This window comes from Pollachius pollachius (assembly GCF_949987615.1).
Source record: "Pollachius pollachius genome assembly, chromosome: 5".
Classification (NCBI taxonomy): Eukaryota; Metazoa; Chordata; class Actinopteri; order Gadiformes; family Gadidae; genus Pollachius; species Pollachius pollachius.
The window spans coordinates 20,943,489-20,957,807 of record NC_136938.1 but is presented as its reverse complement, the minus strand read 5'-3'; the positions used below and the strand labels follow the sequence as shown (position 1 = coordinate 20,957,807).

Below are 14,319 nucleotides of genomic sequence, written 5' to 3'. Positions count from 1 at the left end.
AATACACACACAAAGAATACCAATAGGTGGAATTAAATATAAAATTTATTAAGCAAAATGTACAACAGCTGTTTCAGCTAATTTCAGAGCTCAAATAGATATGTTTTATTTCCATTCTAACAATGGAAAATACCCAACTCTTTTTTTGTAATGAACATGAAAACATTCATATAGAAAACACACCGGCTCACATTTATCAAATGTTTCAAAGCAGGCAAGCTTATCTAGAATCACTTGCACACATTTATCTGGCGTCAGATATGGAAACACACCGGGGGGAGGGGGGGGGGTGTCCGATGGTATTAGTCTTGTAGCCCAATATATATGATCTAGTCTTACATTAGGTGCTCTCTGTTGGTGAAGGCAGATCAAATGGCTTCTTGTTTGTGGGGAGGTAAAAAGCTGTTGGATACTAGCCCTGTGAGCACCAGCGATTTGGACAAGTCTTTGGCAGTGGAGAGTTAAACGCCGTTGTTCAGTAGTCAACTGTCATAGTTGCGGTCACTTAAGCAAGCTGGGGAGCAGGACTAACAAAGCGGCCTGCGTTAAACAGCGTCCCCATGCTTCTCTTTCTCCTGAGACGTATGCTTCACTCGCTGCTGCAGAGACACAAAGAGCTCCACGCAAATGTAGTGCTGGAAAAGGAAAAGCACGTGCTACACTTCAAAAGTTAAATACCAGCCGAATCCAAATCAAAATATTCAATGTGTCACTTCGGATAAATTATGAGATTTATAATTCAACATAACTCTGGCCTTTCTAGCAGTAAGGCTTTTAAGGGTCTGGCCATTTGGAGGAAAAGAGGGTTATTTGTCAAAACAATAATTGTAGATCATTCAAAATATGAACCAGCACCATTGTGTTTGCTATGAATGGGTAACAATTACACTAACCCAATGTTGCACATTTTAAGGGATCGACACGCAGCATCTTCGGTAAAATGGCGATGCTTTCTACAAAACCAAAGAGACACTTTCTGAAGGTAGGGCAAAAATTGAACTGTCTAAACCCCTTAAAGAGGAATTCAACTTTCTCACTTAAACAACTAGTGACAACAGATTTGCCCTGCTGAACCGAGCAGAGTTAAAAAAAGAAACGAGGCCATGAGGAACATAAAACATCAGGGTCGAGGAGAGCGTGATGATGTCATCAGAATGCGCCCCGCAACCCGCCACTCCGCGAGCCACCGCCCGAGTTTCCATAGTAACCACTGCTCCCGCGACCTGGAGAAAGAATCAGAGAAGATACGGTTATGATGATAAAATATCACGATTAAAATAGACGAGTATGTTTCGAGAAGTTATCTACAACAGAGGTTGTATTTCAGAGATCATTGGGAGGGTTGCCTTTACACTTACCAATACTATTTGGATACATTCAGATAAACAGAGAGTTACTGCTTGATTCATGGAACACATCGAATTCCCAAACCTGAATTTATGGTACGTTACCGTGATCATTTAAGAAGCATCATTAAAATGTACAATTTGTGGACTCTGAGCAATAACAAATTGAAAAGAATCTAGCTGTTACCAGCTGCTTGTGGGGCTGTTGTGTAAACAGTGTTGATATTAAGGGATACATCAGGCAAGAAGGATGGGATCCAGTGGTTCTAACAGTTCTTATGCACACAGAGGTAGTGAGAACTTCTTACTCATTTCTGCCGCCCCGCTAGACGTCGAGTTGAGAAACAGCTCGATGTATCGGTGTTCTGTGGAAAAAAGATCTTAAGCCCAACCATCTCATACTCAGTAAAAAGGGTACTCCGATTTGTGTCCAGGTAGGATTTAGAAAGATAATTACTAAGACATTAACCATACAGCGAGTCATCATTTTGGACCAAATCGTGTAGTGTGTGCGGGTACGCCATCAAGGCATCCCCAAACACACCAGAGCCGCTCGAGGACGCTTCAGATCAGAAGCCACTTAAGAGCGGACACCTTTGGTCACAAGCCTGTTTTGTCTGTGAACCTCCATGAGAAAGGTATGCCAGTACTGGGGCTGCTTGATTATAAAAAAAAAAAATCATAATCATGATTATTCTGGTAAATATTGAAATCAGGATTATTCAAACGATTATCGTTGAGTTTGAAAACACGATGCCTTTATTCAGCATTTCCCTCCAAAAAATACACTTTGTAACTGAGAATAGAAAAAAATAAAAAATAAAAATCAATTCAAATCAAAACAAAATTTGATTAATTACACAGCCCCAGCCTGTGCTCAATAGTGGCATGCCTTCCTCATGGGGGAACCTAAGCATGTGGAGAGGGGGGAGAACCTACGCATGTGGTTCTTGTCCTTGGACATGGCCGCCACGGCGTCCTCGTGGGAGCGGAACTCCACGTCTGCCTCGCCGGTGGACTTGCCGTTGGGCGCCACGTCGATGTGAACCCGCATAGGGTTCATGGGGGAGAAGAACTACGGCAGGGCAAAGGGAAAAGGGTACGGCCGTTGGTTATCAGTACCCGGCGTGGGGCAACACCAACGAGTGCTGACAGCGTGCATTAACGGTCGAGACCATGGCTTCCACTTTTTATTCGAGTGTTGCTTTGATTGTTTTGCATGTGAAGTCATATGGATGTGCTACACTTTAAAAGTGAAATAGCAGCCCAATACATATCCGAATATTCAATGTGTCACCTCAGGCCTTTCTAGCAGTAAGGCTTTTAAGAGTCTGGCCATTTGGAGGAAAAGAGGGTTATTTTTCAAAACAATAATTGTAGATCATTCAATAGGAACCAGCACCGTTGTGTTTGCTATGAATAGGTAATAATTACACTAGCCCATTATTGCACATTTTAAGGGATCTACACGTAGCATCTTGGGTAAAATGGCGACGCTCTCTACAAAACCAAAGAGACACTTTCTGAGGGTACGGCAAAAATCGAACTGTCTAACCCCCTTGAATAGGAATTCAACTTTCTCCCTTAAAACCACGAGTGACTCCAGATCTGGCCTCCTGCTGATACTTACTTTAGCGATATCGCCGTCGGTGGCGCGGAACGGCAGGCCTCTCATGTGGACAAAATGGCCGCTGTGGAACCCGGAACCCCCTTCCCCTCCCCCGCCGTGTCCATGTCCGTGTCCATGTCCGTGTCCGTGTCCTCCCATCCCTGGACAGACGCGTGCAAATGCACATCTCGTTGACTCTTACAATTCGCAGTAGAAAAAACAAAGTGGAAATAAGTTGACTGACCAAAATGGCGTTCGAAGCCTTACATGAGAGCGAACCCTCACCTCTCCCCCCTCGCTCTCCCCCTCTCAGGCGGTCGTCGAACATGCCGTTGCCGAAGCAGTAGTTGTTGAAGCCGTTATAGTTGTCAAAGCCTCCGTAACCTAGAGAGAACGACCCCCGATGACAGCGACAGTTAGATCAACGTGGGGAGAAGCTTTAAGGTGACATACAGTGGGGCAAAAAAGTATTTAGTCAGCCACCAATTGTGCAAGTTCTCCCACTTAAAAAGACGAGAGAGGCCTGTAATTTTCATCATAGGTACACCTCTGCTATGAGAGACAAAATGAAAAAAAAAATCCAGAAAATCACATTGTCTGATTTTTTAAGAATTTATTTGCAAATTATGGTGGAAAATAAGTATTTAGTCACCTACAAACCAGCAAGATTTCTGGCTGTCACAGACCTGTAACTTCTTCTTTAAGAGGCTCCTCTGTCCTCCACTCGGTACCTGTATTAATGGCACCTGTTTGAACTCCTTATCAGTATAAAAGACACCTGTCCACAACCTCAAACAGTCACACTCCAAACTCCACTATGGCCAAGACCAAAGAGCTGTCAAAGGACACCAGAAACACAATTGTAGACCTGCACCAGGCTGGGAAGTCTGAATCTGCAATAGGTAAGCAGCTTGGTGTGAAGAAATCAACTGTGGGAGCAATTATTAGGAAATGGAATACATACAAGACCACTGATAATCTCCCTCGATCTGGGGCTCCACGCAAGATCTCACCGTGTGGGGTCAATATGATCACAAGAACGGTGAACAAAAATACCAGAACCACACGGGGGGACCTAGTGAATGACCTCCAGAGAGCTGGGACCAAAGTAACAAAGGCTACCATCACTAACACACTACGCCGCCAGGGACTCAAATCCTGCAGTGGCAGACGTGTCCCCCTGCTAAAGCCAGTGCATGTCCGGGCCCGTTTGAAGTTTGCTATAGAGCATTTGGATGATCCAGAACAGGATTGGGAGAATGTCATATGGTCAGATGAAACCAAAATAGAACTTTTTGGTAAAAACTCAACTCGTCGTGTTTGGAGGAGAAAGAATGCTGAGTTGCATCCAAAGAACACCATACCTACAGTGAAGCATGGGGATGGAAACAACATACTTTGGGGCTGTTTTTCTGCCAAGGGACCAGGACGTCTGATCCGTGTGACGGAAAGAATGAATGGGGCCATGTATCGTGAGATTTTGAGTGAAAACCTCCTTCCATCAGCAAGGGCACTGAAGATGAAACGTGGCTGGGTCTTTCAGCATGACAATGACCCCAAACACACCGCCCGGGCAATGAAGGAGTGGCTTCGTAAGAAGCATTTCAAGGTCCTGGAGTGGCCTAGCCAGTCTCTAGATCTCAACCCCATAGAAAATCTTTGGAGGGAGTTGAAAGTCCGTGTTGCCCAGCGAAGGCCCAAAAACATCACTGCTCTAGAGGAGATCTGCATGGAGGAATGGGCCAAAATACCAGCAGCAGTGTGTGAAAACCTTGTAAAGACTTACAGAAAACGTTTGACCTCTGTCATTGGCAACAAAGGGCATGTAACAAAGTATTGAGATGACCTTTTGTTATTGACCAAATACTTATTTTCCACCATAATTTGCAAATAAATTCTTTAAAAATCAGACAATGTGATTTTCTAGATTTTTTTTTTTCATTTTGTCTCTCATAGCTGAGGTATACCTATGATGAAAATTACAGGCCTCTCTCATCTTTTTAAGTGGGAGAACTTGCACAAATGGTGGCTGACTAAATACTTTTTTGCCCCACTGTATTATACTACCACCTTTGATGTCAGAATAGGCAGGTTTTCAAGACAGCTTGTACTGGCTAACCACACTGACTAACCACATCTGGTGGTATAATATGTCACTTTTAAAATCATGGTAACCACCACCTGCTAGCACGCAGTGTGTGATGGCTTTGACGGAAAGTCCCAATGTAGCTTTGCTTAAGACTTGCTCAGACAGTCTTACGATCAGACCGCTACGTTCCTTCCTTTGCCATCTCACCGCTGAGCACACCTCCTTCCTTTGAACAGCGAGGTAGCGTTCCTGCGATGACACGCACGTCTGCTGAAGACTCTCCCGTGCACACAAGTCAAGTTCTCCTTCAACCCTCCAACTATTGTTTGCGACATCTCAGAACTCTCATTGCGTTTAGCGGTCTCCCCCGTCCTAGACACAACATCGCAACCGAACCAGTCCCACGACGTCACTCACCTCCCCCGTATCCCCCTCCGCTCCGCATGGGCTCCATGAGGGCCCCTCCACGCCCGGGGCCCGGGGCGAAGTAAACCCCCCTGGGGCCCCCCATCATGGGCCTGTCATAGGGGCCCGGCCGCTGCTGCCCCATGGGCCGGCGGGGCAGCTCATAGTAGGCCCGGATCTCATTGCGGCTGCTCTTAAAGATCTCTATGTACCTGGAGGGAGACGCAGGGTAGGGGGCGCTGTTATCCCATCGGCTGTGGCGGTGCTAGCCTCACACATTACGACTGACTTATATAGAGAGAGGCAGACAAAAAGACAAACAGCCTTAAGATAACTTAGCCTGTAGCTTAGCCTGCATAGCCTGAACTCCTCGCTAAAATATGACTAGCCCACTCTAGCTGGGGCATAACGGAAGGGCATTGGAAGACAAGGCTATGGGTTGATGTTTCTCGTCTAGTCACTCCACAAAGTGCTCGTATGTATGTCTAGTACATAGGAGTACCGTTGAGGACAATGCCACAGCCTAGTTATTCTAACCATACGTAAATGGCCTTGGGCTCAAGATTTCGAGGAGCAAACAATGAGAATTTAGTCATCATTAGGGCCCCGCCTGCTATGGAAATGGCTGCAGATTACATCATTACAACTATTCAATTTATGTGTAAGCAGGAAGTGCTGTTTTATGCCTCAAGCTCTTTTACCAGAGGAAGAGTACACATGAAACATGGGAAGATAAAATGCTACCCATGTTACCCAGACCCATAGCCTACCCTGCCCATTGAAAGATTACAACGCCTACAAGTAACCATCCACTACTATCATTTAACCCGGCCCCAAAAACAGATTTACATTTCACTACAAACTCACCCACCCAATAAGCAGTGTAATAATTTAATGAATCTATTCAAAACGAACGATATCCCTCTAATTTACACACACTGCAATACCCAACACCCATCCCAAATATTCATTATTCATTTAACCATAAACACGACAAAATATGCCCACCCAGAATTGTGTCCAGTGTAAAAGTCAAGCCCAGCTGGTCCCATCCCATCCCGTTCCCCTCTGTCCCACCTGTGCCCTATTCTTTCCTTGTGTTTCCCCAGAGCCTTTTCTGCTATCTCCTTTGAGGCAAACTGCACGAAGGCTTCCCCTGTGCTCCTCCCCTGGTAGTCCACTGGCAGTGTAATCCCATTTGGCACGATTCTCAACCCTTCAACCCAAGCACACATAAATACATAAAGAGGTGGGTAGATAGATGGGAGAGATATGTATGCTGTAGAAATAGATGGAACACCTGCTGATTCACTACAACTGGCCCTGCACAAATACATTACAATCATAAAAAACAAGGGAAAATAAAAATCACATCAGTTGACTTATGTACTATAACATTAAAATAGGCATAGGCAGACATAATGTTTAACCCATTTGTACCAGCTGCTGCGCGGCGCAACATTGTATCTACTAGATACAATGTTGTTCCCCGCAGCAGCTGGTACAAATGGGTTAAAATGTGCCCAGTAAGGAGGTGGCCCCACCGACAAACACTGGCCTGGGTCAGCTTTATAATGTCCTTTCATTTCTTTAACACCTAAACTAACCTGGTTACCGAATTAGTAATGGGCATATTGTTCAAAGCAACTGACAAACATTATAAAAATGACATAATCAATAGGTCACCCAACACAGGATTGGATAACCTCAACATTAAATAATGTTAATCAGTGATTGGCCGCTCTCCTAAAAAGACTCCAGTCAGTTAAAGGAATGGACATTGACCCACAGATAAGTGTCCTGGGGTCACTTCCCTACAACTCAGAACAGCAAAACCACCCCACCCATTCAAAACCTTTCCCTGCACCCCTGCATATGAGACACACACCCCCAAATGCCTCTTGCAGTCCTTTAACAGAACAATAGTACTGACTGGATAAACAACATCACTGGAATGGACACACTTCATAAACACAGTAAAACAGACACACTAAATACAAAACACACATGCAGCCTTTAAATACGAACGCCTTAAACTGTTTGTTAAAACGTAACTTAATTTTAACAAGTAATTCCAACAACGGTATGGATATTTGGACAAGGGGAGGCAGATGTACAAAACACTGGCATTAAAGATGGCAACATGATCCATCCTTATTTGTGAGTGTTTATGCAAGTTTATGTTGAACAAAAAAGAAAATGCTTGCCAATATCCTACCAACATTCCATCGATGCAAATACAAAGAAAGCAGCTTTACGCAAATGGGCTGGACGCCCATTTGCGTTTGCGTGAGTACCTGAGAAGAACTGAACAATTTCCTCTTTGCTGCAGCCAAACGGAAGGCCTCTCAGTCTCAACATGCAGCCACTGCAGCCGTCGTAGTCCGCGGGGCCACTGCGCTTCAGCACCCAGTCCATTTCACTGCGGTTTGATTTGAACACTGCATCGAGAACGAAACACATACAACAGGTCTGCACCGGTCAATGCCGGCCGGTTAACATCACACCAATTCAACGAAACTGAATTCTTCCCCATTTATGGTGGATTGTGTTAACGTATTTTATGTTCACTCTTTGAAGCATATGTAAAGATATGGAAGTTCGGGGTGCACTGCCAGTGTGCTCCTGGCGTCACCTACCCTCTATGTAGCGGTGCCCCATGTATTTGCGGTCCTTAGCGATGGCGTTCTTAAAGTCCTCAGCGTTTATGAGCTCAACAAAAGCCTCTCCGCTCGGACGGCCTTCTTTAGAGAAGGTGAAACACACGCCGTTCACCTTGCCCACGATGCCACAGTCTGAACACACAAAGCCACCCAACCACCGGGCATTACCGTTAATAAATTCAGCATAAACACCAGCTCAAACAAAATGTACAGTAAATGCTGTGAATGCATGGTCGCTAACTTAAGGTGTTGTCAATGTAACCGATTACTGAGCATTGTGGAATGGAGGTTGGCTTGTTATCCAAAGTTTAGCGAAATGTTTGAATAATGTGGAGGACTATTAATGTGCTTTAAAAAATAAGTTATATAAAATATGGATTATAGTGGTGTGTGAGAAATGCGAACATCATCCTCCTCGACTACTACATTTTTCTTTAAGAGTACGTTCTTTGGCCCAGTGATTCATGTAGGTAAATTCGGTGGAACATGTTTTGATTCTGCCTCACTGTTTTCAATGGGATGCTTATGTCACCCAGTCAGGCAGTATTGCATGGGTGTTGGTGGAAATATAGGGCTATCTTCCCAATGTGCTGATATAGGTGAACACATGTGAGTGAGTGTACTCTAACCAGAAAAAAAACTGGCCACTTCTTCCTGAGTGCAGGACCAGGGAAGACCTCTGATGCGTACCACATAACCCTCCTCATTTGAAGACATCACTCCTGCCACAAGCAGAACAACATGTGTTGCATGAAAAACGTGTGTTGTTACATGATTGAACCCGAAAACATCATCAATATTTCCCATTACCCTGAGCACAGACGTGCTATTGGACTTAAGGTGTGGCGTCCTTTCTTGTTTTCCATAATATTTGGGCAGAATTTTGTTCAAGAGCAATTTATCCCGTATTTACATTCATTTACATATGTTGATGAAAATCCAGAAAGCAGCATTGTTATCGCAAACGCATTGTTATCAGTTAAAGATACCACTTAGTACTGAAGTCACGGGAGCAAAGTCGCTAATTAGAAATAAAGAACACTTTGTATTAGACATACAACCTTGCAAGCACCTCAATGAAAATAACGATATGACAGTGAGCTTAGCTTTGACTACAGCTGAAGTTACAGCCCAGCCCAACAGGACCGCTGTCCAGAGAACCAGCTGGGCTGTCAGTTGTTAGCTTTGACTACAGCTGAAGTTACAGCCCAGCCCAACAGGACCACTGTCCAGAGAACCAGCTGGGCTGTCAGTTGTTAGCTTTAACTACAGCTGAAGTTACAGCCCAGCCCAACAGGACCACTGTCCAGAGAACCAGCTGGGCTGTCAGTTGTTAGCTTTGACTACAGCTGAAGTTACAGCCCAGCCCAACAGGACCGCTGTCCAGAACCAGCTGTGCTGTCAGGGACCAGTGTTCAGCCTGGACTACAACTAGAGTTGGAGCCCAACCCACCAGGACTTCTGTCTAGAACCAGCTTGGCTGTCCAGGCCAAGTGTTACGCCTGGACTTCAACTAAAGTTACAGCCCAACCCCACAGTGACAAGCGCCAAAACAATTCGTCTAAAACGTCCAAAAGCAGTTTCAACTCATTTCTCACAATTCACTAGGTTAACGTGTTGATATAACGAAAACTCTTGACAGCATAGCAATCGTTTTGCCGTGTACCGTAACCTTGTTGAACGCTAATGTGCTAGCCAACGTTTGCTTGGTAGCGTTGGTAAGATAGCGTTGCGGCTAACGGGAGCTAGCAACATTAGCAGACAGAACGCCAACAAGCAACACAAGGCTATAGACTTGCATTCCATGCATATTGTACAATCATTATTGCAGTTTGTTTTTCACAATCGTGAAATTGCATCAAATAAAGATAGCGAGAATAGACATTTCCTCACAGGCTGGTTGTCCCCGGTGTCTTGTATTGACTTCAGCCTCAGGTGACTTCTCGACTGGTGCCGCTCAGGTGTAATCTCGCGAGATAAAGCCGATGTCCCTGTTACTTTCGAGGCGCACTGGTATAAAAGTAAAACATAGAAATATAAATCTCCAACTTTTTTCTTGACGTAAATGTGATGTTATAGTATCCTATCCTAACGTGTCACCATATGGTGGTGTTATCTGAATTGCAATTAATTTATTTCACAGAATGTTAAGTGGGAGTTGTGAGTGGGGAGGCTAGGATATATAAACGACCCGAACCCTTCAGAGCAGGCAACACGTAACTGAGTATTACCGTTCGTTCAGGTCTGTCCGTAAAGTTCACTTTTAATTATAATGGAAATTGAAGTATTTACAGTAGACGCATTTACAAACCTTCCGTTCAAAGGGAACCCTGCCGCAATTTGTCCACTTTTACATGTGAGTATTGACATGTTAGGGCCAACTTATTTAAACGCACCTTGCATCTGTTGTCTACACCTGTAATCTTTATGGTGATCGTTGTCTGCCCTCATATTTTTATTATTATTATTTATAGGCCTATTTCAATGTTTCCAACTCGAATGTTTGACGTGTGATTAAATTAAAGCCTGCTAGGCTGATCATTTTATTTTAAGATATCCTACTACATGCACGTGTCAAAAAGTAAATTAATAAAATGTTTGTAGCCTAATGTTTGAATGATAAATGGAACAATGTATTATTGAGTGTAAAGTATTGTAGAAGTAGGACTATTGGCTAATACCGTTTGGACTAACACTCTCTGAAGCATACCATTTCTGGACTTTGAACTGCTTTGAACGCAGCAAATAGCCAATATTTTACACTTGGCTCTATAGTATACAAAACAATTAGGCCTACCTTATTTATGCCTTATTATTTTTGAAACTTCTCACTGATACACTTTTATCAGGAACTTGACGATGATGTCTACCAAAAAATAGCAGCGGAGATGAACCTGTCAGAGTCGGCTTTTATCACCAGACTCAACCCTTCAGATGACTTTACCACAGGTCAGTTATAACCACGATATATAGCTGATGTATAGCCTACTAGTGTTAGACTTAGCTTAACTATCAAACTGATATGTGAGAGAGTATGGCTGGCTGTTGGGACAGTCATGGGTTTGTCTTTGGTGGTATTGTGTAGCTAGTGATAAAATACCCATCCTCAGCAGTCTGGCCAGAAGCTTTGTTAACATAAGTCTACACATGACAAGGATCTGTTCAACCACAGGTTGTAGGTATTGTAGAGGGATTTCTACTAACTGTAACCAGGGACGCCACCAAGGGGTTCCGAGGGGAGGTGTCAGCCACCCTGCTATTCATTTAATTGGAAAGGCATTTCATGTGAAATAAAATTACTGATTTAGTAACCAGCCAACAGTTTCTACACTCCACACTCTACACACATGTTACCTTCAAATATATATGTAGATAGATAGATAGATAGATAGATAGATAGATAGATAGATAGATAGATAGATAGATAGATAGATAGATAGATAGATAGATAGATAGATAGATAGATAGACATGGTTTTTTTTAAAGCATCAAAGTAAACAAACTTTCATAGCAAACCCTCAGGTATGCTATACACAAAAATTAAAATAACTTGACTTTGGTTTTTGGTGTTTTAAATCTGACTAGCGAGGGTGTTTTTAATCATACAACCAGTTATTTAATAGGAAGAGCTGGTTCCAAATGTTGCCTGAGAATCTCACTGATTGACAGGGTCTAGGTTCCGCCTCCGCTGGTTCACACCAACCAATGAGGTGAATCTATGTGGACACGCCACCCTGGCCACTGCAGCCGTTCTGTTTCAGTACAAGAGTAAGACGCACTCAAACATTAGCACTTCTTCTAGTTAGACAATCTCAAAAACGTTACCCAATGCTATTTTGTTTCAACAACCAATTGGTTGCATTACGATTTTAATGTGTAAACTGAAAATGAAAACTGTACAGATTGAGCTGCCTGATGTATGAACCATCTGTGTAAAAACATGGCTGGTCTTGTCTCGTGTAGAAAATGTAAATCCCACAGTGGTGTTTGAGACGAAGAGTGGCGAGCTGTCCGTCACCCGGTGTGGGGAACGCATTGTCATGGACTTCCCTCTCAACCCGCCCACCAGGCAGGTCAGCGTACCATTTTGAATACAGAGAGAGATGTCTGCTGCAGAGCTCAAACACACCAAGTGCTCCTTCAAAGAGAACTGAAGAGTAAAGCGCAAACAAACAAACACACTACTCGTTAGCACATCAGTGAACATAGGCATCAAGAGGAAAATGATTGATATCAAACACCATTTATATTTATAGCACACATGTACTGCTCAACGTGTGGAGCATCCAAAGGATGTAGCAAAAGGTTTACATAATGCATAGAAATGACACCAACAATCAACACATTGTGATTGCCATCTGCAGGATCCCAATGAGTTCAAGGACTTCCTCAAGGTGAGTAGGAGACAGCCGTGAACGCAATCAACACCATGTCTTTCCCTTGAGGGGACAATTAACCTTGATCTTAATGTGCTTGGTTAAGTCAAATAATACCCCTGAGAATGGCATGTGTCTGTCTGTGATGGACTGCGTGAGTTGAGGGTTCTTTTCTTAACGTGTGCTGCGTCGATGCAGGCCGCTGTAGGGAACCTGCCGGTTACGGACGTGTATCTAAGCCCCAGCACTAACAAACTCCTTGTTCGACTGGCCGACACCTGTGAGAGGTCAGAACTGAAACACATTCTTATAGGGTATCAATGGCATTGGGTCATACTTTGCTGCCATTGTGTTTCGGGTTGATTGATGCATCAGTACAAATGCTTACGATAGAAACGACAAAGTGATCACTTTTATTCGATTCTTTTCCAAAGCCTTGTATCCTAGTCTTTGACATGCCGTTATTCAAACAATATTGATTTTTAATTGTTCTTGCCTTTTGTCATAGTATTATATGAACAATGCTGAAAAGGCTGTGTTTAAAGCACTACATACATGACCTCTTCTCCTCTCTCCCAGGTCAGCTCTGACCTGTCTGAAGGTAGACCCAGTCGCTCTCCTCTCCAATGAGAAGAGTGGCAAAGTCAGAGGACTCATCATCACCATGAAAGGTAGTCTCTTCTGAATAATGCTCCTCTACAGCTGACCTAGAAAGAGACCCATATGTGGTTGGCATGTGGCTCAGGAGGTAGAGCGACTAGACTGGTAACCGGAAGGTTGCTAGTTGGATCCCCGGCTCCTCCTAGTGTCAATGTGTCTATGAGACTCCTAACCCTCATTGCTCCTGACGAGCTGGCTGTTGCCTTGCACGGTTGTCAGTGTGTGGGTAAATGCTGGCCAAAATTGTAAAGCACTAAACAAATGCAGTCCATTTTCCGTAATGTCTATACATTGTTCTAGGAGCCCCAGACTGCCAGCCAGGCTATGATTTCTACTCACGCTTCTTCTCTCCGTGGAACGGCATCCCAGAGGATCCAGTCACTGGTATGAAAAGACGACTCCTCAGACACAAAACACACACTGTATGTGTGGGGGGAGGAAATAGTTAAATTTATCGATAATTTATCGATTACAAATCTAAATGAATAGCACATATATTTACATTATGAAACAATTATTCAGATGTTTCTGCATTAAACAGTTCTTTACAGACCGTTTTATTTGGGTTTATGGTTGCATATAAAATGGTTTGGTTTGCATTATCATTTAATAAAATGATCACACCATGAAAACAGATCAACAGCTATGTTACCTCAAGTAATGAAATTGCTCGTTTTCCCTTGCAGGTTCTGCACATACAGTCTTAGCTTGCTATTGGGCGGACAAACTGCAAAAGAAGAAAATGCTTGGTAAATCAACCTATATTCATTATCCCATTAATACTTAATATTTCTACAATATAATATTGTACTTAGGTAGTGTATTAACCTTCAATTTCAAGAAAATGTTTTCCACATGGAAAACTTACTTTTAACATTGGATTCTGATTCGTTGTTCCAATAACTTCTAACCAGCTTACTACTTGAACCGTGTCTGTGTATGTGCAGCCTACCAGTGTTCCAAGCGAGGGGGAGAGCTGGAGCTGGAGGTGAGGGATGACGGGAGAGTGAACATATCTGGACAGGCCGTCTTCGTACTGAAGGGAACCATCACACTCTAGAACCATGTTCCGCAAGATTGGGGACGGCTGATATGCATATGGAGGCTTTGGAATTTATAAGCTAGATGTTTGATCATTTTTTATCCACAACTTTTAAAATGTTCTCATTAA

The 14,319-nt window shown here is 43.4% G+C and overlaps 2 protein-coding genes across 3 annotated transcripts; one reads left to right on the top strand and one right to left on the bottom strand.

The window, feature by feature from the left end:
- Nucleotides 1–27: 27 nt before the first annotated feature.
- Nucleotides 28–9,970, bottom strand: hnrnph3 (heterogeneous nuclear ribonucleoprotein H3 (2H9)). Of its 2 annotated transcripts, none has more exons than XM_079736807.1 (10): nucleotides 8,742–9,970; nucleotides 8,089–8,244; nucleotides 7,747–7,890; nucleotides 6,527–6,665; nucleotides 5,462–5,661; nucleotides 3,241–3,339; nucleotides 2,977–3,152; nucleotides 2,286–2,421; nucleotides 1,655–1,711; nucleotides 28–1,223 (listed from the first exon to the last, which is right to left on the bottom strand). In XM_079736807.1, the coding sequence occupies exons 1-10, from the start codon at nucleotides 8,917–8,919 to the stop codon at nucleotides 1,150–1,152; spliced, it is 1,359 nt and encodes a 452-aa protein (XP_079592933.1). In that variant the 5' UTR covers nucleotides 8,920–9,970; the 3' UTR covers nucleotides 28–1,149. The 2 variants fall into 2 exon arrangements, with proteins under 2 accessions (XP_079592933.1, XP_079592934.1); XM_079736808.1 differs by having other exon boundaries at nucleotides 2,977–3,116.
- A 372-nt stretch (nucleotides 9,971–10,342) lies between these two features.
- LOC307075863 (phenazine biosynthesis-like domain-containing protein 1) lies at nucleotides 10,343–14,208 on the top strand (the record flags this gene model as incomplete). The annotated part of the gene is made up of 10 exons (XM_079736582.1): nucleotides 10,343–10,468; nucleotides 10,962–11,061; nucleotides 11,782–11,880; nucleotides 12,076–12,185; nucleotides 12,477–12,506; nucleotides 12,687–12,775; nucleotides 13,068–13,159; nucleotides 13,449–13,532; nucleotides 13,835–13,897; nucleotides 14,096–14,208. The coding sequence occupies exons 1-10, from the start codon at nucleotides 10,385–10,387 to the stop codon at nucleotides 14,206–14,208; spliced, it is 864 nt and encodes a 287-aa protein (XP_079592708.1). The 5' UTR covers nucleotides 10,343–10,384.
- Nucleotides 14,209–14,319: the final 111 nt, after the last annotated feature.